Source organism: Poecilia formosa, unplaced genomic scaffold (assembly GCF_000485575.1).
Source record: "Poecilia formosa unplaced genomic scaffold, Poecilia_formosa-5.1.2 Scaffold186, whole genome shotgun sequence".
Lineage (NCBI taxonomy): Eukaryota > Metazoa > Chordata > Actinopteri > Cyprinodontiformes > Poeciliidae > Poecilia > Poecilia formosa.
The window spans coordinates 253,627-277,947 of NW_006800125.1; the positions used below are offsets into that span (position 1 = coordinate 253,627).

General features: G+C 39.3%; 1 protein-coding gene across 2 annotated transcripts in view; it reads right to left on the minus strand.

Annotated features, from left to right (window-relative positions):
- Positions 1 to 215: 215 nt before the first annotated feature.
- The window catches only part of LOC103147621 (RNA-binding motif, single-stranded-interacting protein 2-like), a 40,022-nt gene continuing 15,916 nt past the window's right edge, over positions 216 to 24,321 (minus strand). For both annotated transcript variants that reach the window (XM_007566054.2, XM_016678665.1), the window contains exons 2-14: positions 21,338 to 21,504; positions 13,879 to 13,937; positions 13,419 to 13,510; positions 8,282 to 8,439; positions 8,084 to 8,163; positions 7,865 to 7,974; positions 7,635 to 7,678; positions 7,356 to 7,449; positions 7,087 to 7,137; positions 6,640 to 6,750; positions 6,470 to 6,550; positions 5,612 to 5,699; positions 216 to 5,383 (exon numbers count right to left, since the gene is read on the minus strand). In XM_007566054.2, the coding sequence (XP_007566116.1) occupies positions 5,619 to 5,699; positions 6,470 to 6,550; positions 6,640 to 6,750; positions 7,087 to 7,137; positions 7,356 to 7,449; positions 7,635 to 7,678; positions 7,865 to 7,974; positions 8,084 to 8,163; positions 8,282 to 8,439; positions 13,419 to 13,510; positions 13,879 to 13,937; positions 21,338 to 21,504 (1,128 nt within the window). In that variant the 3' untranslated portion in view covers positions 216 to 5,383; positions 5,612 to 5,618. The remainder of the gene's footprint in view (positions 5,384 to 5,611; positions 5,700 to 6,469; positions 6,551 to 6,639; positions 6,751 to 7,086; positions 7,138 to 7,355; positions 7,450 to 7,634; positions 7,679 to 7,864; positions 7,975 to 8,083; positions 8,164 to 8,281; positions 8,440 to 13,418; positions 13,511 to 13,878; positions 13,938 to 21,337; positions 21,505 to 24,321) is intronic.

Here is a 24,321-nt window from a genome sequence, read left to right on the forward strand (position 1 = left end):
AACAAAACTGTACAAAATGAGTTATTGTATAAATAATAAAATGTTCACAAACAGGAAGGTTTACGAGCCCAGTGGATTTTCAGAATGCTTCACGAAAAACGTTCAGTGTGGAAAGTTCAACAATATACTACCTTGAGCTAGGCTTTGATCAATAAAGGGTGCAGAGAGTAAAATTTCAGACGATCTGCTGGGATGCGAGCCTAGACATTCTTTTACTCGGGCAGAATAAGAATCAGCATTGTTTGTTGAAAATCCCTCAAAACAAGCAATTCACACCAAAAAAATGCCCGGTTTCACCATCATGTTACCATGGCAGCTGCAACAGGACATAAACATGTGCTTTACAGCGGATGTTTTGTTCTTTATAGCCACTGCGGTTTCTCCTGCCCTCTTATAAAGAGAGGTGGAGCAAGTTGAGAACTGGGCCCTAAGATCTCACTACATCCTAAGCGATGGCTGATCCACTAGGAAAATAACCGAATCTAAGAAAACAGATGTGTAGCATTGTGAAAATCCAGACTGGACAACCTGAAACCGCCTGCTTGGAAATCCTATCTTAGCAGCGAAACAATTTGAAACTATGAAATAAGCCACCAAATTAACATTAGGATGGATTTTTTTTTTTCTTAAAAGAGCATTTGAAATATTAGTAAGTGCAACAAATTCTTTTTAAATCTTAAATTGTGTGTACTATCTACAAAATTAGTTTGAGTATTTATTTTTTTTTCATTTAATATCGCAATCAAAACACAAGTTCATTTACAAATATTACAACTTCTTCTTGTAACATTTTCTCTTGTAAAAAAATAAAAAAATAAATAAACACTGCTTTGCAACTAACACATGGTCATTTCATAGTTTCAAATATCACGGTTTATGTAGTAAAAGTGGTGGCTAACACATGGAATAGCATTTATTTGGATATTTCCTTCATGGTGCACTGAATCTGAAAACTTGATAGTCACGATGTTATCTGGACAGGTCATAAATCATACAACAACAAAAAAAAAAAATCAATGAATCACACAAGATGAAACAAAATAGAATGGTAAAGAGAGAGCAAGTAGAAAGAGAGAGAAAAAAGGCTATTTACAAAAGTAACTTTTGTGTCTGAAAACTGTCTGTTTAACACCATGAAGAGCAAAGCTGTGTTCCTCCTGGATGTGTGCTGAACCCCCCATAGATTCACCAGTGTGTCTGCATGCAGTCAAAAGCTCTCCTATTTACAGTACGGGAAAGTCCACCCTACAAATGCTTTAAAAAATGCATCAAGAGGACATTTCTTAGATGCATCATCTTAATAGGTCTCCAAAGGAAATAATAAATTGACTTTACCATAGTCATAATTTTGAGCATGATTGCACACTTGTCCTATTTCTAATGTCTGAGTTAATCCAAATTTTTTTAAATGGATTTCTAAAAAAAAAAATGGAGATGGCTACAACGTCTTTGGTTGCAGAAACATAAAGCAGGAAAACAGAAAAAGTTAACGTCATAAAAAAAGGCCAGAACAGAATCAGAATAATCAAACTGTGGGGCCTAGAGGCAGACGCCATCCACCTCGAAAGACGAATGATTGAACAGGAACATAAACCAGCAGCGGCTCTGATGTGATAACTAACTAGACGGGATGCAAAGAAGCCTGTTGCCATTTTCATAGTATATACAAATAAAAGTCAATTCAGTGAGAAATCAGGCAGTAAATCCAGAAAAGGATCATTAAGGCTTTGCTAAAAATGTTTAGATTTTTTTTTTTTTTTTTGCAGAATTTTGGATCTCTCACAAATTCATTCAGACTTGCAGTCTCACTAAGGCTGTAAGAATTGTCTGTAATGGCACTTCCATGGTCTGGTGAGCAGTCCTTTGTAAAAACCACTACTTACTATCTACATATCTACAGTTCTGGTGTCTACAAATTTACAGGTCAACGTATTTGAACAGACATGGTGACGTAAGCTCCACTTCGCTCGATGTGCCGACCGGCACTTGAACACCGCGACACTGAGCAGGACGAATTGCTTAGATCAGCACAACATTTAAGTCAGTTTGGTTGAGCTCTTGGCTCTGAAAAGCTCTCGACAAACGGTTCGGATACAATGTGAGGACAGACAGACGACACAAGGCTTGGAACGGAAATTTTTCATGAAAGTAAAACAAGAGAAATCTTGAAGTGAACAAGAGAACAGCCTCAACCCATTTGAAGAGGAAACTAACATCTAGTCTCTGTGAAGAATTAAACTCTACAGCTAAAGTCTAACCTAAGAATATTTCATCAAAAAAAGGCAAATCTTTTCAGCAACAAACAAAACAAGAAAAACAACAACAACAAAAAAAACAGAAAAAAAAATCTTTCTACAAACTAAAAACTCACTGACAGAATCAAACTCCGATGACAGCAGCATTGAAAAAAAAAGACTTATCACTCCCTTTCCTATCAGACTACATCATTCGGTGGGATTTTCTAAGTCTTTCATTAATTTTCCCTCATCACTTTTACTAAACTACTCTTTAATTTAGTAACTGCATTGCTCTTTTTACACATAATATCTAACTTCTTCTTTCTAAAGCATGTTCACCTAACCCCTTGGGACAGAGGTTGAATTAAAAGATACCTGATGGCAGCTGCAACAAAACCGCTTAAAACCACTTCTCAGAGATAGGCATGGGCCGCTGTGAAATTATAAGGCTGAGCAAAAATGACACGGTTTCATAGGTATTGAAAGACAAAATTAATAAATGGAAAAGAACAAAAAAAGCATAGAGAAATTGGCAGGTAACTGTAATTGGCTAACAGCAACATTCTTCAGAGGGCAATTTGTTACAGAGGGAAGAAGACTCAAACTTAGCAATCTTCAGTATCAGTACGGTGTTTATAAATTAAGTCTTAGGAAGTGCAAAAGGTTCTTTCTATTTTAGCTATTGAGTCCTGCCTCCTGTTCATTCTGGAAGTTGTTTCTAAACAGGCTGTGAGATTTGAGCAGACAGCAGGAGGACTAAATGCATCATACCAACGTTGTTCTGTTTTATTAACCTGAATTTAGCATGAAGCATCCTGTAATTAGAAATGTTGCCGTCCCTTTGGAAGCCTCACAGTTAAGGTAACGGTCTGCAATCTTTAAGTAAATTTTAATGCAAAACAGCACATTTTTGTTCCTGACACTACCAAGACAAATAACTAATTTAAGATGCTAAACGCAGCTTAAAATGTTCCACCTTCAATCATTTAGATTTTTTTATGTATATAATCATAAAACCCTGTTCTACAAAGGCTCCTTTATTATGCAATGTGATGTTTGCTCTGCAAATATTATAAATAAACAAAAACCGGCCACACAAAAAAAGCTAGAACAATACAGTTTAAGTGCAGTTAATTATAGTTTTTAAAAAGAAATCTAAATAAACTAATGTCAACATCTGCAGCTTGACAAGCTTTACAAAACAATGAACTAGACTTCAGCCACAAAACTGTTTAATGTGGTCAAATTGCTTTAATAACAAACACACTTAATGCTAGAGCTCTAGATATTTTGAAGACAAAGTTTGAAGTACTGAGATGAAATTTAAAGCCCATGTTAGCTAAACACAAGAGCTAATCAAATCTAGATATTCCTAACATAAACACAGTGGTGTTACAATATTTTTTTCCAGCCATTCATCTCTTTCTAAGATTACACTGGGAGTCTGACAAACTACTGCTAGCTGGTTAGTTATATGTGGAAATGCTAACTTGGGGGATTCGCTATGCTAACTATGTAATTTCTGCCATTTGGCTCTTTATAAATAAAAGTTGAGAGCCTGGAAAGCTAATATTTTTAGCTAATGAGCCAGGTTAGCTGTCACGTTAGCAAAACTGTACATAGCCGTTTATTCACCAATGGACACTTGGATATTGTTTTTGTGGAGTTTTGTTTCAATGTAATACCATCAATTAAACAGATTTTTGGCTAATATGTTCAATTTGCAGCAAGATGTATTGGGAGCCTGACAAGCAATTGTTAGCCAGTTAATTAGTGACATTAGCTGCTGAGTTAGCTTGACTGTACCGGGATGTTTGTTGCTAAATTTCATTTTGAAACAATAGCTACTTTAAATGCCTTTTATCAAAAAAGGCTAAAAATGTGTTCCTACTTATGGTTATGATGCACCTATTGCAGCGATCACTATGCTGAAAAACTGCCCTTCCCTTAGCATCAAAATTCGACGTCTGATTGTGAAACCGTGACTTTGTAAAATTGAATAACAATAAACATGATGTCAGCCCATGCCTACTCATTGACAAAAATATGTGATGAGATTGCAATCTAATATACCAGGATGACTGTCAAAATGAACACAAGTCACTTTGATGTTTCGTTTAGCTGATAAATACTCGACTGGAAGCCACTAAGTTTTCAAAAACCAAAAGAGTCACTTTGGGGAATCCATTAGTGTGTAATGTCAAAATTTGTAAGTCCATTTTAGCTCGTCTTTCAAGACTACAACATTAAATAACTTCTTTTTCATAAATGTACGCTTCAATGATTAAAAACTCCAAAAAATAGAACTATGATTTGAATATAAATATAAATAATCGATTGTCTTTTGTTCCGTTATGGTCTAAATAAACAAAAACTATGAACAGTCAATGTTATTTTCATGCGTGTGTGAATAGAAATCTCTGCAGCAGTTACAAGAAGAAGTAGCTTTAAACGGTTTACCTCCCACAGTTAGAATGACTCCACACATCAGACCAGCAAAAAGTTTTGAAATCTGTACAAACTGCTGCTGCTGCAAATAGAATGTCAAACAACAGACATCAAAAAATAAAAATAAAAGTTTGCATATTTTACACAAAAAAATAAAAGACACATTGTGTTTCAACTCTTCCTTGAATCACTCTGAAACATCCAGAATGCTTTTTTTTCTTTTTTAAAAATAAGAATTTGCTATACCACTTGCACAAAAATAATGCTCTGTGTCATTTCTTCCTCTCCTATTTCTTTTGACATTTTTCAACAACGTTGTTATTTTTTCCTTTTCCTTTTTCAGTTATCAAAATAGACCCAATCTTCTTTGAAGAAGGTTCCCACCTTTGGTTGGTCAACTCTTGAGGACGTGAGCTGAAGAGTCTGATGAAGTTAATTGTCCTTTTTCTTAAACAAAAAAGAAGAAGAAGAAGAAAAGAACAAAAACAAAACAAAGCAAAAAAAACAAAAAAACAAAACACACACACACACACACATTCTCACCCACAAGTACAAACAAGCACACGCACTGGCACACACGTGTTCCTTTTGTTATCCGTGTTCAAGTCCCGGTGATTGGTTGTGGTTGAGATCTCTTCCAGCTTGATCCTGTTTTGGTTGGATTTGTTTCTTGCCCTGCGGCTTCTCATTGGTGGGAGCTGGAAAGTTCACAACACAGTGTTGATACTTTGAAGGTGCTCAGCAAACAATATGCATAAGATATAATCTCTAAATAGCACTTTCATTGCAATCACTCTTATTTCCTTTGTCACTTTTTTGACAAAGGATACTCAGTTTTTTATTCTAATAACTAAATAACATCCAGAGCAGCCAGTTGTCTATATTCATCATCTTAATTACACGCCGGGCCCTGGACGTTTTCCCACCTCAGCTTCACTTGGTGTGTTGGTAGGAGTAGTTTGTATGTTCTGCCGGATTCTCCATGGCGACCTGCTGCTGCTGACCACCATTCTCCTGTCAGGAAAAAGTAAGACAAGACGTGTTGCAATAAAAAAAAAAAAAAAATTATATTAAAAATACTGAAATGAGCATCATTTGTTCATAAATTAAATGTGCTGAATTGTGTTGAGTGGAGGATTATTATTTGTCTCCATGTTACATTTTAGATCAGCTATGAATTAGAGACATTGCAGAGGCCTGCTGTTTGTGTGAAAGTCATAGCTGAATATTCGGATATTAAAATATATAAATAAGGGCTTAATTTTATAATTATTATTTTGTTTATCAGAAAATAAAAAGGACGTTATAAAACTTTTACAGTTTATAGCTCACTGTGTCAAAGCATTCCATATAAAACACTAGAAAACATAAAATGTATTTTTCAATCCATTTTTAAATTCTTTTTTTTCCACGTTGGTTTGCAACTTAATATTTAGATTTTATACTTTAAAGTTTGCTTACATTACACTTTAAAATTCACACAAAACACCCAATTTTATCAAGGCAAAAATAAACAATATTACTTTTGATATTGTTTATTTGAAAAATAAATGAAAAGAATTGAAAAATTAAGTGAAAAATAAGATGTTAAAATAAATCGTTTATTCAAAAATTAGTAAATCATTTGAGAGAAAAAAAAACAGAGCCAAACAGAAAACCTTTTACTACAGATTTCTTCTAATGGGACTCTAATCTATTAGTAAATCACACCGCATAAACCCTTAAATACTGTAAGTGAGCGTAACAAGTTCATACACGAGCAAACAGTGGAAAGTGTGTCATACCTCTACTGGGACATTGGAAGGAGGCACTGGGGTGTACTGGGGGATATAAGTCCCCTGCATAGTAGTGTTGGCTGGAATATACTGTAAGGACGACAGGAATAAATGATGTCAGGATGTCAGGACAGGAAGCCAGCGGTTCTGTACCAGGAGGATGTGAAAGCGATACTGACTGTGCCTGTGCTGCCCAGAGACAGGTGGCTTAATTGCTGAGTGAGAGGCCCCATCATGGACGTGGGCTGGATGGACATGGCATGCTCCATTGTCGGGGTTAGCACTGTGCCCTGCGGACAAACAGATGCACCGACACTCAGTCAGCCTGTCTCCATTACAATGTTCACTTTAATAGTCAGACAGGACCAAGCAGGGCTCCTGTACACAGTGAACAGCTCATAACTGGGAGCAAATACAAAAACAACACTAAACACTGGATATTCTGAGATTAGATCAGACAGTTCAGAAAAATGTATTTTTGAAACTTGCTTATTTTGCTTTTATATTCAACTTCAGACTGCTCCTGTCTCTCCCTGTCCTCATGCAGCTCTCTTGAGACTTCCTCTCTGTTAAACTGCGCACTCTAACAACAAATGAATGGAGCAAAGGATCTGTGAGATACTCACAGCTGGCTGCATGAGGTATGACTGGTGGTGCATCCAGGACGGACTGTGTACCTGTAATTGGGAGAAACGATAACGAAAACTCATTTGTGCTTTTCGTCTGTGACGGTCACCCTTTGGGGTGTGGTATGAAAATGCAGAGGGAGAGGAAGAACTTGACGAAATGCAGCTCCATTAGCTTAGGTAATGTGAATTTAATGAGGGATTCAGGTCGGACGTGACAAAAACAAGACTATAAAGCTAAAAACAATAATTATATTGGTGTGTCTCACCTGGTAGGAGGAGACAGGAGAATGCATGTAGGGCGAGAGAGAGGTCTGGGCAATCATCCGGTTTGGAGCCAGACTGTAGGGTGAGGAGTAGAAACTGTCGAGCAGACAAGAAGACCGTGAGAACGACGTGCGTGCGCTTTGCAGGTAGACTCAGCAATATTTGAAGGTTTCTGCGCCGGCCAGCAGAGGGCGACCTTTCACTGCAGCTCGTCAGCCAGTGTTTATTTTACTGTAGGGCCGGGGCTGTTTTCTGTCAGTCTGTGCATACCACTCACTCACCCATTCTGTAAGGCTGTTGGGTCATACGCTAGCGTCATTCCTCCCTGGGAAAACAACACACAGGATTCAGAACCAGTGAGGTCATGCAAACACTGGGGCGAAACAGCGTGTACTCAAAGAGCAGCCAGCTAGCACGGAAAGTGTAATTTAAAACAAAATTTTAGGGAAAAAAAAAAAATCTGGCTTTGAGTTCCTAATGAGGCAGACGATCAACGCTTTGGCTGCGTTACCGTATCGCCGTCTCGCGCCCAGGGCCTTCCATTCTGGAGGTACTTCCCCTGGCTCTGCCTCTTCTTCTGACCCCCGTCTGCAAACTTGCATAATAAGGGCTCTGTGGGTGCTGAGAAAGCGACAGATCAAATGAGTAAGTGAATTCGGTAAAATCACAGCAGGGAACAAAAACAAAACAACATCATGTTTGTATAGTACAAAGCAAACACTCCACACACCGAGCATTCCTGGAGGAGTCTTGATGAATTTGCCATTGAAATGCTGAATTATGGCCTCACACTTCTCTGTGGACTCCATTCTGAAACAAAAAAAAAAGGTCCGACTGAACTCCCTCTGCAGAAATCTGTTCGCATTACATGTGCATGTCACCTTGTTCCTCCACCAGGACATTTTAAATTCAGACAGAAAAGCCTCACCTTGCAAACCCCACGCCGCGGCTGGTCCCGTTGGCGTCCCGGAGGATGCGCGTGGAAATGACCTGGCCGAAGGACTTCAGCATGTTTTCCAGCTCCTGCTCGTCCATGGACACCGGCAGGTTGGAGATGTAGAGGTTGGTGGGGTCCTGCTCTTGTTGCTGCACGGCAAGATCGGCTTTCATGAACCATTTGAACGCATCAGGATTGACGTTTAAGGCATGAACATTAAAAGAGTTTCATTTAGCTCCAATGTAGTTTGGGGAAGAAGGAGAAAAGCTCAAACTTGTTTAAAGATTTTTTAAAAATATTTATTTTAAGTTTGTTTTGGCACTACTAGCCTTTATACATTAGTACTTCAGTTACAGCAAGTCTTGTTAAGTGAACTTAACTCCAGACTGGAGTTAAGTTCAGAGAGCTGAGAAGATACATTTTCAGGGAACGCCAAAGGTTCTCAGATCATTCTCAGTTTCATTTATGCCTGGGCTTTGACTGGACCACTTTAACACATACTAATGTTCTCAACTAAGCCCTTCTCTTGTAAATTTAGGGTTATCGTCCTGCTGCAAGGTGAACCTCCTGTCCAGTCTCATCCCTTAGAGCATCTGACAGGTTTCCCTCTGAGGACTGTCCAGTTTTTACCTCCATCCACCTTCCAATCAACTCTGATCAGTTTTCCTGTCCCAGTGATGTTGCCTCTACCGTGGGCTCAGGACGATGTGCAGAGCTATATTTGACGTCTGTTTACTAAGCAGATACTATGTTTTATTTATAGGCGGAGCTGCACAATAATTCAAACCACAGTTGTCGCTACATGTCAATGTATGAAGCATCTCCATGCAAAGGACAGCTTGGATGCAGTTCTTGGTTGGATTTCCGCTTACACGCATGCAAATTCTGCATGACAACAACTGATGCATATATTTAGTTTGGCTATTGTATCGCATATGTTTTCCTAATATTGTGCAACCTTTTAAAGCGTATCAGAGTAAAGCGGGTTGAATAAAATGGACAACCATTTTGAAAACCATGCACCATTTCCCTTCCTCCTTGTGTGTCACGCAAACTTCCAATATTATACACTGATGGATATTTTAAAGTGCTTCATTTTTAATGCAGCAATAACTTTTGAGTCCTTTCAAAATATCTTTCAGAATGCATCTGGACTCCCAAATGCAAGATTCCGGTCATGTCGCTACAAAGATTTTTGTCCTGGCAGCCACGAGAGCCGTCGTCTCATCGGTGTCTGCTGCTTCTCCTGGTCCATTAAAGTTTCATAGTATCTCTGCTCCTTGTCAAGCATCACTTCGTTCCAGGATCCGAAATGGATGAACCGTTTTAAGCAAGTTTTACCTGATCGATAAAACTGAAAACTGCATAATTTGACACCCGAGACTTCCCATTCGTCACTGCCTCATCCCGCTGCACGCTGAATAACTTAACATTCACAGCTATGAATGTGAAAGAAAAAGAAGGCACGCTTCTTGGTACAATTTTGTTTAAATGGGGAGATTTTGAAAGCGGCAAATCAATCAACTATGGAGATCATTCAGAGGCATTTTTAAGGCAATAGCTTGAAAGTGAAACCTTGTGTGACTGTGCAGAAGCCCACAGGAAGCCAGGCATGAAGTTTAAGAGTTCACAGAGCAACAGGAGCCTGGCAACCGGGAGAAAAGAGGCTGGACTAAAAAGACAGGAAGGGAAAACAGAGAGTGAAAGAAGAGGATAGGGCAGAGAGTGGGTGGGAGAAATTAGCAGCTCAAAGGACTGATATTTTGTACAGAAAGAGACGACAAACAGGATGGGATGTAGTCGATGTCTGGAGTGATTTAGGTAATTAAAACGGGGAATGACAGACAAGAGCAAAACAGGAAGGGAAGACAGATGAGCCTCTGCCGATCAGCAGGCTCCTTGCCTTTCATCTAAATCTAATATATTTCCACCGTTCACCATCAAGCCTCCTCTCCCTGCTGCTAAATGATATATGATTACCCCGCAACCACAAATAATAAAGGCTTCATTGTGGAATGAGCAGACTGTCAAGAGATGCATTTGGAAGCCATATGAACTGGAACGGTGCGAGCAGCAAACAGGAGAGGACATGCAGCATCCCCTCGCTAATGCAGGTCTGCACGGCAGAAGTTGACAGAGGTGTTGACGTGACGGCGCAAAATCCTGGGGAGTATTTATAGCATTGAGGCGTCTCGGCAGCTAAAAGGAAGCAACGTGTTTTCTGTTACTTTAGTCACTCAGGATGCCTGTTATATAACAGGTCTGGGCTCAGATGAAACTTTTGTTTGGCGGTCCCCCAGCCCTGAAGTGAAAAACGAAGACTCGTTTCACGTTCACACACACAAACTCATCCGCGTCGTCGTTGTTGTTGTTCCAGGCCGTCTCTCAGCCGCATCTGTTAAGGCGTGCCTCCGAGCTGACAGATTTGCCGGCTTGCGTTTAGAGCGGCGGGTGTGTGACGTCTCCGTTTGAAATGCGAGGTGCGGGGAGGTAAGAATGGGTCTATTTATAACTTCACCATTGTTCTGCTGCCCCGGAGCATGCAGCTCCGCCGGGCTCGCCGCCGTGCGTCCCGGGTGGCTCGTTCAGGGACTGAGCGTCCTCTGAGGACAGCGGCTGTGAGGTGTGGCTCACCATGTTTGTGAACTACACAGCTCAGCAACTGTGGTGAAGGTCTGTGCGAGCGAAGCCGAACCCGATACGAAGGATGTCCTGATCAGGATTGTTTTCTTTGTTTGGTCTCTGATACCAGTGAGAGTCACTTACGGATGAGCATTTGCTATTTAGAGGGCCAGTCCATTTTTTTTATTAAGTAGTGTTTAAAAATCAAAAACACAAAATAAGAGGAACGATTTATAAGAATAGCAGTTTTTTCTTTTCTCTTTAGAAACTCAAATATTTAGAGCAGAAATTTAGAAATGGATGAAGATTTGGCTTCATTGAATTAATAATTAGTTGTATAAAAACCTTTTCTAAGATTTGTTAATCTTGTGGGTAAAAGCAAAAATGCTGCTAACTTACTCACAATTTTCACTGCTTGCATCTAAATACGCCAAAGCAGTTCATCTTGGAAAAAAATGAACATGTCCTCTTCAATGTCTGACGTACTAAAATCTGATCCATTTTTCGCAACATGCTGTATCCCCACAGCATGATGCATGTGTCTCCATGCTTTACAATGTACTGTTTCTTCACTTGTTTAAGGCTTGTCTGATAAACTACAAGAAGGATCTTCCGGACATCTATCTCCCAATGTTTATGGTGGCTTGGTTTTGATTTGTTCCAATGGCACTTTTCATTTTTCCAACACCACATCCAGCTCACGAGATGAGTCTCACAAGACTATAATATGTGGAGAAATAATAAATGTAGCAGTTTGGAAACAGCCCCATTTCCAATAAAAAACCAAACACGGGCGTCCACAGTGTGGGAGTACCACCCATTACTCTTATTATGTTTACTCTGTTTCAAAAGTTGGCAACTCGAAAAGCTCTGAGTGGTATTTTACCAATCACATAAAAATGCCAGTACCTCAGACCAGTACGCCCCTACTTGACATTCATATTGTTTTTTTTCTTTGAACTGCAGTAACCCGGCGACACCGAGCAGCTATGTATATTTAGGTTTATAGAGTAGTTATCAACACGTCTGCCAGAGGACACATGCTGTCTGGGTGAGTCAAGTTTTGGTGTCCAGTTGCACTTGTCGAGTGTTAAGGTGTAGTGGATAGTGTGGCGCTCTTACAGGGGAACTGCAGCAAACTTAGACTCTGGATCTAGTTGCGGTGTACTGGTTCAGCTCAACCGGTCACATTGATCTCTGACGGTTTTAAAGAGCTGGGCCAAGGGAGACCCTGGTGTTACATTGCAGCGGGTTATGTTTGGGTTCAGGAAATGGGGAGGGGACACTGGGATGGAGTGTATTAAGTGGTGGTGTCGGCCCCAGACCTGGGCCTGGAAGATGGACAATGCCGGTTCTTTGTGCTTGTCCCATTGAAAGTGGGTGTAGCAGCGCCCTCCCCGGGGTTTCCTCAAAGGGGAGCATGAGAGCCAGAGGGATCAGCTTAATGGGCCGACAAGAGTTGCTTTGACTGCAGACACTTTGACAAAGAGTTCAGAACAAGCGTTACAACTGGAGCAGGTTAGCAGCGTACACAGGGCGCGAGGGGAAGCGTGAGGGGGAGAGAGAAAGACGAGGGAGGAGGAGGAAGGTGAAGAGAAAAAAAAAAAGAGGCTGGACGCCGGGAACACAAACAAAATCAACTGGTGAAATCAACAAAACCACTGCTGCCAAAACCACTTTTAGGAGTAAACACTTCACTAAACGCAAGACTTCAAGTTGTGCACTCGTCACCAGGACGACGGCTTCATGCAGCAGCATCACTTTTATACAGCAGGGCTAAGAGGTGTGTACTGTGGATGAACAGAAGTAAGTCTGCAGGTGAACACTGATCATCTACCTGTTTGGGGATCAACACTGGCCTGTTTTCACTCTGCTACCCTGAACCTTACGCCCAACAGCACCTTTACTCCAAACCCTCAATTTGGGGTTTGTGATGTTTGTGATTTTTTTTAGCATTAAAACCATAATTAAAACTGTATAGGTTTTGTGATTGTTTTTATTTGTGCATCAGATTTTACAAGTTGTAAAAAAATATATATATATTACTGCGTTTGGAAGATTTAGTTTTTTTTTTTTTTGTATTTGTGGATTGTCAAAGGCAGAACTTTCTGATTTAAATTATATTCCAGTTGAAATTCACAGAAAATAAAGAGTTTAAACTTACTTAACGGAGAAATATTGCTGAGATTATCTAACAAATAAAAAGTATTTTACACACTCCCTGTACTGAAGGTTTAGGGTGATGCAAAATGCACTGTCACCCTGTCAGGGCAATTTTCAGGGACAAATATCTACAAAGCAAAGATGCAATAGAAACAGAAAGAGGGTGAATATTGGTCCTGGAAAATAATCTGGTTTCTGTAAAATCTTCTGAAGTTGGAAGGAGCTCTCAAGAGAGAAACAGGTTGGACGTTAAGGTCAACTGAGACTTTTTATGTGACTTGGATTTTATACTTTATAAGAGGAGTTGCTATACAGAGCAGAAGAAGACTGGAGTGATTCTCACTTTGGCCATCTGAGCCTGGACTCCGCTGGATTTCAGAGCTGTGACGGCTTTTTGTGCAGCAGCTGGACTGTCAAAATCCACAAAGCCATATCCTGCAAAAAAAAAACAAAAAACAAAAAAACAAACAAAAAGAGCAGCTGGGGTTAAATCTACTGTCATTAAGACGTCAGAAAACACAGTGACAGCATCAATATTTTAGATTACCAGAGTAAAAAAGTTACAGTACTATACAAACCACTCCTAATTCATTTTTTCTTTCATCTGTGAAAAATGATCTTGATCATTAGTTCTTCAAGATTTCCAAATATCTTTTAAATTTGTTCTTTGGGCTTTTGAGGCAGATTAAGGCAATCAGACTCATTGGAAGCAAAATATAAAGCGGGAAGGTGGGATACTTTTGAAATACAACATCAAGCAGTCATTTTAAAAGGCCTTATAATAAATGAAAGACGTGGTTCACCTTTGCATTTGTTGGTAGTTTTGTCCAGAATGGCTTTGGTGGAAACGATTTTGCCGTACCTTCAGGGGAAAAACAGAAAACAGAATAAGTGACAGCTGAGGTGACTGAGAGACACAGACAGGAATCTGCTCCTACAACATGCATACCAACATTTCCACATTTCCTCAGGGTGCCAGACTACAGGTGTTCACATGAATGCGTACTCTGTCCTTCCTGTGAGCGACTTTGTCTCATAAATGCCATGATCTTCAGGGCTTACAAAAAAATTTCTGCGCCTCCGCCCTTCTGTCTACGTCGCCTCTTGGGGACTGTACTCTATTCCTAGATCTTTTTTTCTTGAAAGACAGGAGACGGCACTTCAGGGACAAAAACTAAGACACCGTCTTCATCAGACTCACGCAGGACAAAACACGAACACCTGGCTTGGAAATCCAGCTCTGCCTTTCGGGTATTTTTGGCCCAAATAATGCTTAGAAATGCTGCTTTTAATTAAAAACAACAACATATTTCTCTGTTTTTGACTTACCTATGAAGATAAAAAGACATATAGCATATTAAACATCCTGGTCTGCTGTCAACAGAAACAAAAACCAAAGGCCAATCCCTAAAGCAGTGGAATCAGTTACCGCATTAATGCCGTCTCATAAATATTCATGGTCTGAAAATTAGCTTAAAAGCAGTAATCTACAGGCTTTATGTGCAGCCTGATGGAATGCAGTGTTATAGGAGTGTCCGCCAGCTCTACAGCCTATTAGACCTGCCTTCGCCTTTAGCTTGTGCAGGAGGCCGGTGTTCCTCTGTTTGGGCGACATGGCGTCTGGGTGGAATGTACACTGAAACCTGATGCTTCACCCCACCACGTCCCCCTCCCTCGCTCCCTCCCTCCATTCCTCCCTCCCTCTTGCTGTTTTTCCACCCTCACAATACAGCAGACTGCTGGGTCCTACGCTCCCGCCTCGTTGGAGCGGATATTTAACCGGATGACTCAGACCGGGCTAGACAGCTAAAACCTCAGTCACACAAGATGACACCTGGCTTTAAATTTAAACTGCAGGTACCTTTTTTTTCACCCCCACCCCCCTCTAGATTTCTGGGAAAAGTGAAGCTCAAAATCCTGTAAAACAGCTTTTATTTCCATACATCCACATGCACTGGCAACACCCCCCCCCTCCTACTCTCCAGCACAAATTAAAACATTTTCTGTGTAAACTGAAAAAAAAATGCTTGAAGTTTCAGCTTTCCTGCTAAGTTCGGCTGCGGGTTTTGAGAGCTGCTTCACATTGGTGCTGCATGGAGCCGATCATCTCCTGGCACCTGTGGACAGGCATGTCAGTCCAGGATGATTGAACCACAGAGATTGGCTTCAGGCAGGCCTCGTCTCATTGCTACAGTACTAACACGTTCAATCCTTCATAACACCTGGCCTCCTTGTTGGAATTTACCCCCAGCTTTAAACTGATTGATACTTCGAGTTTAGACAAACATTTCGATCAGCCAATCACATTTTGAGTAGCCGTTAAGTTTGCATTGCTCAGGTATGTCAAGGTTTTAAAAAGTTACATTAAAAGTTCACGTCGCCCTGTTCCTTCAGCCGTCGTAATGATTTGCCAGAGAAGGTGCCGCTGTTTTCTCTACCTGGATGGAGCAGCGCAGCCCCTCCCCTACCTGTTGCCACACACAGCCAATTAGCCGCTGAAACGAAGCCATCTACGTGTTTACTTTTCGTAAAAAAAATAAGACAAATCAGGTTGTTTCGAATAATTTCTGGTCACAAAAATACTAAAGCAGCAACAACTCAATCAAATTACATGTCTGTTAATCAGCTGACTGTTTTAAATTTCTCCAGGGCTCATTTTCAAGTTCCTATTAAAGTTCATTAAGTCTTCTTCTGTGTTCAGTTTTTATTTTCCATGTGACAATTTAACAGATATTGAAAACTAAAGAGTGTTACATCATAGAGTTGCTTTAGTAAAAGCTTAAACAGTTGCAACCCGTATTGTGTCTCCTTCTGTCATAAAGTGGAGGCTGTAGATTTTGTGAATTTATGTGTTGACGTTTTTAGAAAGAAATCCCACAACTCCAATAGACACACTGCTTCACTGCCTTATAGCTTTCCATAGTCATACTGTGTGTAAATATTCATGTGTTACTACACATGAATATTTACACAAACTAAAAATAGTTTAACCAAAGATCAGCAAAATCTTTAAATCCGATGACCAGACTTCCTCAACAAAAATCCTCTGACGAGCACCACCACGTCACTTCATGGCACTTCATGGAGGGTCTTAGGTGAAAATCAAATCTTATTCACACTTTTTTCACAGCAAATACATGTGAACTTATGAAACAAACATGAATAATACTCAGTTTCATTCACACATATTTTAGAAGATCATAAAATATTTTAAGCATACAGAAGTCTTTGTTTAAGCATGTTACTTCTCTTTTCGTCCAGTGTTCCTTACCTACATTTAGTCTGATAAAACTAGTCTATTTCAAACAAATCAAACCACATACAACATAAAGCCTTAATAAATTTCCTGAATTACGAGTGTGAAAATTATAACATTTCATTGAAAATATGCCACCAGGACTCACAGTATGAATATAATGCTATAAAAAGTATGTCTCTTCCAGATTTCTTATGTTTTTTATTTTTTTGTTTCAGACCAAACAAACTTTAATGTCAGACAAAGGTAACCTGAGAAAGTAATCTGAGTAAAAACAAAAAAAAGTTTCCAAAAGATGATTTAATGTTAAAGGCAAAAATATCTCCAAACTAATCTGCCTCTATGCAAAAGTTACTTACGCCGTTTGTTAAATACTGAATAAACTGAATTACCTACAAATGGAAAGTGCCGTTCAATTTCACAAGCCACACCAAAACCCTACCTCCTCCCAGACCTGTGAAATAAAAAAATCACTTATACAAAACCTGTCTGACAACATGAAGTAGGCTAAAGGATCTGTAACAGATGAAAATCATGCACCAATGAAAAGGAATCAAAAACACATGAAACACAGCAAATAACATGTTCTAGTCTGATTAAGGCACCATTTCCAAAGCTCTAGGAACACCAAGGGGAACCTATTATCCAAAAAGCCAAACAGGGAACAGTGGTGACCCTACGTAGGAGTGTCAGGCCTACCACACATCTGAAGCACTGCAGGTCTCACTTGCCTAAGATAAGGTCAGAGATCGGGTAAAAATGGCCTCCATGAGCTTCAAAGAACAAGAAACACAGGGACAGGAGAGGGAACAAAGACCAGTGTCGAATTCGCCAAAAAGTCTTAATTCTTTCCAAGCATTTAGTTAAAAAGATTCATTGGAAAAATTAGACAAAATCAACATTTTTGGAGGGTTTGTGCCCCATTGCATCTGACATAAAACTAACACCATTAAAAAGATAGAACATCGTACCGATCATCAGGCATGGCCTTCAGGATTTGCCGTAACTCTGAGCCATGAAATCTGCCCGATGCCACAGGAACAGAAATTTATGAAGGAAATTATTTAGTCAGGCGTTTGAGATCTTAAGTAAAAGCACACTTGGTTTGAGCATCAGGACAATGCTACTAAGGACAACAAACACATGATTCAAAAACAAAGTAAATGTCTGGCAGTGGCCTAGACAAAGCCTGGACAAGATATTGTGGCCAACCTTAAATAGCTGAATCATGATCAAAAGATGCCCTCCACTGTGGCTGATTGAAAGCAATTCTGCAAAGAGGAGTGGGCCACAGTGTTGTTCAATAGCCATCTATATATTTATTATGCAAATATTTTTACTAGTACTTTTTTTTTAAAAAACTGACTCATATTTTTTTACTACTCACACTATTACAGGAGGAATATGTATGTATATATATTTTTAATCATCTATAAGCGGTTCCTGGAGCTCCAAGATAAATTTAATACCAGCTTGTAATATTTTAACATTTTCAAGCTGAAATCTTCTTATTTATTTAATCTTTTTTTCTGGTTAGCATTACAGAAGAGAATCAAATGGGTTTTTTTTTTGTTTGTTTTTCAGGAACACCCAGGGAGTCACCAGGAGAGATGAAAAGTGACTTTAGTCCTTCTGCAGCTGAACGCCAGCCCACCGCCCGGTGAAGGCCAGAAGGACTTAAAAGACAACCCCAGCCCATATATGGCCAGCTGACATTCTTTCCCAGCAGGCTTTCCAACCTTTTTCCCACATCATTTAAGACCCCCCCTACTGGTAGTCACTTCTAAAGCGTCATTCTTCTATTCACCTCTTTTCCACTCCACAAAGATGTTTCTGTAAGTCTGCCTCTGCACTGAAGTTTCAGCATTTCATGCGGCAACCACAGATTTCACACCGGCTTTGATTGCTGCTTTGATCAGACGCAAGCGTCACCGTGCGCCATGTGATTTCACTCAGTCGGTCTGAAATCTACATATGTCTGAATGTGCTGCGATGTTGACTAAACCACAATAATTACAAAGGGTGGGGCCGGCTGGCGTACCAGACACACAGTGATGTCAAGACTTATGAAATTTGTCCGCACCTCTTCACAAACGGATTTGGTTTTCCTGTGAATGAATCCTGGAAATAAGAATGCATGACTAAAGTTCACCTCTCTGACGTACAGTGTCGTTCTGACCTGCAGCCGCCGAAACCAGTTTGGGTGCTTTACAGCAGCCTTCATCTGTAACTTTATATGCGCACACACACACACACACACACACACACAAATATGCAGGCTCGCTGTTGTTTTAGAGATGATTTTTTTAGTTCCATAGGAAGTATAATATTTGATCAAGAGTAAAAAACACAAGACGCTCTGTGTCTTTTGGTGGCTCCTTTCCATGTTACCCTCTGGTTTTGACTTAGGTTTCTATTATTTCCTGCTGCATGATTTTTCAGATCATGATTTATTTCTGTGTAATTAATAATAAACAAACTGATGCCCTGCAAAACTACTGAACCTTTTCACTTTTTGTCACAAACTCAAATTTATGTGATAGACTGACAGAAATAGTGCATCACTGTTAAGTGAAAAGAATAAAAATCTAAAAGGTGAGGCATACATTTGCGCTTAAATGTTTTGCAGCTTTTAACAAACTTCCCTGCAGGTCTGCTCTACAGTTAACTTGATCGGTTTTACCATTAACCCTGAAAATATTCTCACTACATGATGCTGCTACCATCGACGTGGTATGTTTGGGTGACATACGTTACCTTGTATGTCAAACAAAAACTTTACTGTTTGAGTGTATCTGACCCGAACACCTTCTCCAAATAATATTTGCTGTGACACTCAAACAGCTGGTTGCAATTTGCAAACTGGGCTTCTTATGACTCAACATCATCAGTTGTTTTCTTCTGTCCACTTATCCAAAAAGGGCAGATGTTTCGTTGAGGGCATGTTGTCCTGTTAGGATATTCTTCCACCTGAGCCGTGGATCTCCGCAGCTCTTCCAGAGTCATATTAGAGGCGTTCAAAATTTACACTTCTCCAAGCGTCATCTCTGACCTGTCTGCTGTGTTCACTGCTCCTCACGATGCTTTTTTTTTTTGTTCACTGTTATGTAACAAACCACCGAGGTCTTCACAGAACAGCTGGATCAGATTAAAGACATACAGGTGCACGGCATTTACAAATTAGGTCACTGTTAAAAGCACGGCCCAAAAAAGTTATTTTTTCTGACTGTTTGTTAAAAACAAGTCCTCCATACCTTGTGCTGTATTACCACATAAAATCCCAATGTAATACGTAAAAGATTGTGGTTGTAATGTGGCAAATTATTAATAACTCCCGGTGTTATGAATAATTCAGCACGATACTGTTTCTGTGTTTTGTTCCATTCCTGCCTAAACAGCTCTAGAAATGAAATCATGTGTCCAACAGATGAAGGGCTCAGGTCTGGATGGCACAGATGTGTTTCCTCGCATTGGGTTTCTGTGAGACTCTTTTCCTCATTCAGTATCAAAGTCAAAACTTGTTCCACTTAATGTGGACTGGAATGTACAATTAGGTTTGGTCACACAATAATGTCATTTATCATAAGGAAATAAAAAGAAAGCTTGCAGTGAGACAGCATCTTTGATATAAAAGCGCTGAATGTCCTTCATCACACAGTACAGCTTTAAAGGTTTACTTGTTTTCCATAAAGCGCCAGATCACAACAGAAGTAGGGCTGTAATGATACACTAATCTCACGATACAATGCACGATATTCTGCTCACGATACGATATATCACGATATTCAGCAAGCGATACAAGTATATACATTTTTAAGATTTTCTGAAAGATTTTAGAGGGACAGAGTGATTTTGGTGACATTTTGTGGCTGTTTCATAGACTTGGATTGAATTAATTGAACTGATGGTGTAATAAATGTTTTTGTTATAAATTTGCTTTGTTTAAATGTTAATTGTGTGGATTTGTGTGTTTGGTTGTGCAGTAAAGGAACATTTTTTTGTATTATTGACTTTTAGAAATTGTAACTTATCTATTTAATTTCATTATTAAATTAAATGTAACTGCCTGTTTTGTTACATGTCATTTTTAATCTAACATGTACAACTGGGTAAAAAAACATTATAGCTGTCATTTAATTAATGTGGATTTGACATAAAACTCAAAGTAGGATTTAATGTATCAACACTCGCCGATGGAAAATTTATACTTTGAAGAAAAAAATATTGATAAATATCATAGAATCAACAAAATTACACAGCCCTAAACAGAAGTCATCATTGGCTGTGTTTTCTATTTACAAGCCTATAATATTTCCTTTTATGAAGCAAACTAAATTGGCTTATGCTGTATACACAGTCTATGTTCTTTTAACCCTGCCAGACCAAACGGATCTGCAACGATCCAGTCAAAGTTGCAGTACCGTAACTCCGCCACACGTTGCGCTATCTGAAAAATTCAAACGGTTTCTGAAAGGGGAGACGTTGCGCTTTCGAGCCAATATCGGGTTATTATGGTAATTAGAGAGTGAAATTAATCTGAGGGGCGCTCTTTTACAAGACGGTAAATTGCAAACATAACTTGCTAGATATTAAAAGTTCCAGTTGTTATGGACAAATGGGCAAATATATTTATTCATACGACATTTAAAGAACTGCGTACAATTAAACTAAGCAAAAATATCCAGGCGGACATTTGAAACTTAGACCTAAAAGGGTTAATAAGATGCTAGATAAAATTCTGCAGCGGGCAGAGTTTGTTCTGGGTGTTTGCAATAGAGCTGCTCTGCATGTTCCCCTCCTTCACCTGTTTCGGTACACTAACAGCTGCTTGTACACATTGCTCTTGTTTACAAGACAGAAAATTGGCCCTTTGGAAGGTCGTGGGATGGAAACTAAAAGATCTGTTTATTCAGGTAATTTCATTTTCAAAGTATACAGGCTAGACAATATGACAGTTACTGGGATGCATCTAAAAGCTGCAGGTTAACAGGTCTAAAATCACTCACGGTTGGCAGAGCTTCACGAGGTCCTGGTCCGTAGTTCCTGGGTGGAGGCCGCGGATATATAGGTTCGTTTTACTGAGCTGTTCCCCACCTCCGCCGCTGCTGTTGCTACTACTGTTGGTGTTGGGACTGGGAGGTGCCATCTGGTGGCCGGAGGACACATAGGACTGCTGCATTGGGGAAAACCAGGACAGATAACACATATTCACTGTGAGAAACAAGACTAGTGAAAAGAAAATTGCCAAGATTAATGTAATTCACTGGAAATCAATGTGAGAAACTTAGAGCCGTGATATTCACATGTGGAGAGATGAAAAATAATCCTGCATCAAACAGTTGATTATGTGGGAGCTGTGAAAATTGATATCATACAGCCCGCATGTCAACACTGTTTAATACAGTACACTGAAGGGGAATGTGGGGCCTCTTGGCTAACTGCTCCATGCAGGGAAAATGGGGCCTCTCATGCTTTCTCAATGTTGGGTAACTTCTTTCTTTCTTGTCGAGGTATTTGCCCTCTGATTTAAGGAACCCAGAAAACATTTAGTCCCGTTAATCAGAAATAATTCAAATACTACACGCCAATTATTATTAACCCAGCTCCTTCATTTACTTCTACAGACAAAAATCAAAAAGTTAAACATCAACATTTGCTCAAACTTGCATCTCGCTTGGACCTGAATGTCTCACGGCCATTTAATCTAAAACTGTGCTGAAGATGTACAAATAAAAAGATCGAATCTGGCAAGAGACTGATAAGGAGGGTTAAGTTCAAATTATAAAACAAGAGCGAAACAAAGGTAATGTAGAGATAAAAAATAACATCGCCAGCAGGGTGTTACATTATGTCAAAAGTAGGTTCCTCACTTGGCCAGAATCTGCTACATTTTATCTGTTTCCAATGACCGGTGCCAGATTTAATTCAAGACGACGGTGTGGATGGCCACCTCAGCGTTGCGCTCGTGGTACTTCTTGTTCTTGCTCCTAATGTCTGCACACTGCGAGCGACTGAAAGCAGAATCAGACTGTTTGTGCACAGCATCTTGGCCAATAAAGCTGATTCTGATTGTGAATTTAAGTCGTAAACTCCAATGGCGGACGAGTCCGTGACTCACCACGTGCAACGCGATGTGATGTTGCACAACAACTCATGCATCTTCTAATCTCATCTCACCATGGGACTGTGGCTGTCCTTAGAGATATCAAACAAAGTGTTGTGTAACCAGGCATATGTGTGTATTTTCATGAAATAAATAAAGCTGGTTTTGTTTTTTCCGTTTTGCCAGTCACAAACAAGAACTCTCCATTTCAGACGTCATCCTGTCCGGTCTAAAGGGAGTTTTAGAGCCTAATGTTCTATTAGTTAGAAAAATACCTTAATTCACTTGCATTTGTTCAATTAGTATTGATGCATGAAGGAGTGAAAACAAAACATCTTTTATTTAAGGTGTACAGAGTAGCTCATTGGACGGAGCCAACAAGAGGACAATGGGTTAGCATAGCACTGAAGGGAAGGGTCACTGATCAACCTGCTGGTGTTTAGGAAAAACCCAGTGGGATGACAAGCTTAAACAAGGACCACCTACAACGTCAACCAACTCCGCTAATTGGAAACCATTCATGAGGTAAAGACAGCTCTCCTCACCTCTGCTTTGTTGACAGCGAGTAAAAAAAAACAAACAATAATAAAACAGAGAACGACCCTTATCCTCGACTACACCAAATCTTTTTCTCAGAGAAAAATGACAGAGTATTATCTTATGCCATATGTATTCATGGGTATATGATATGTGAATGTTAAGAAAGCAACATAATTTGCTTAATTATAACCAGAAACATACAGAAATTAATTGTGTTCATCCTAATGACCTAAAACAGAAAAAATAATTTTGTTCCAATTTTAATCAGGGAACAAAAAAATATGTATATATTTTATAGAGTTTATGTAAATTACTGGATTTAACTCTATGTATTATAAAAAAAAAAATCCTAAAAATTACCAAAAGCTGCAGTAAAACTGGATGTAAAATAACATTTTTAGTAGCACAATTTAACAAAAAATGCTGTGTGGTTTTTAGCTTTTTCAAATTAAATCGTAAACGATAACTAATTTGTTCTAATAATAAGCTTGATTTTAATCTGTCTGCAAGTCTTTTTCTGTGTGCAAGTTATAAAGTGCGGAGTAAACACAGTCTGCCTGGAGGAGTTTGTCGTGTCACAGAGTAATTCTCGATGAATATGGTCTGGAGGCGGCTAATTTGTGAATGAAAGAACAGGAAAGCAGAGACCTTTAATCTCATTCATAGAGTCTCTCCCACCGTGCCAAGTCCCAGTGATAGTCCAGACAAAACCAAGAGCGTGTCATTGCAGCAACACTCTTAAATCATCCGGCTTCAACAACAGACACACACACACACACACACACACACTCATTCATTCAATCTGAACTAGTTCTAAAAGTCATAGGAAGGCTGTAAATGACTGTTCGTGTTCAATTAGAAACTACATTTATAATAAATGATCAGTCTATGTTCAAAACCGCTGACATGTGGAAATCAGTGTAAGGTTTTTGAAATGTTAGAAATGCTGAGGTGACTCATCATCCAGTTAGATAACCCAGTGCTTTGTGATTCAGCTTGTACATCAGGGTTTCAAAATGCTGCGGTAGCAAAACTGCTTATATTTAATAAATAAAATGTAAAAATGCAAGAAGAAGAAAGAATTGCAATACAGCTTAAAGAGGGGTAAAAGTCATAGATACTTTTTAAGTGTGTCATATGTTATTTTATTGTACACAAAATCAACCTAGGTCATAATTACATGAACCCAAGAGGATGATACAACTACATAATAATAAAAAGAAGTTATTTTTCTCAATAACTTGCTACATTTAGTAAATATGAGACTGAAATACTAAAATATGATACTAAAATTATCTTTACAAATTTTCTACAAAACATCCTTCTTGTTATTCATAATGTCTAGTT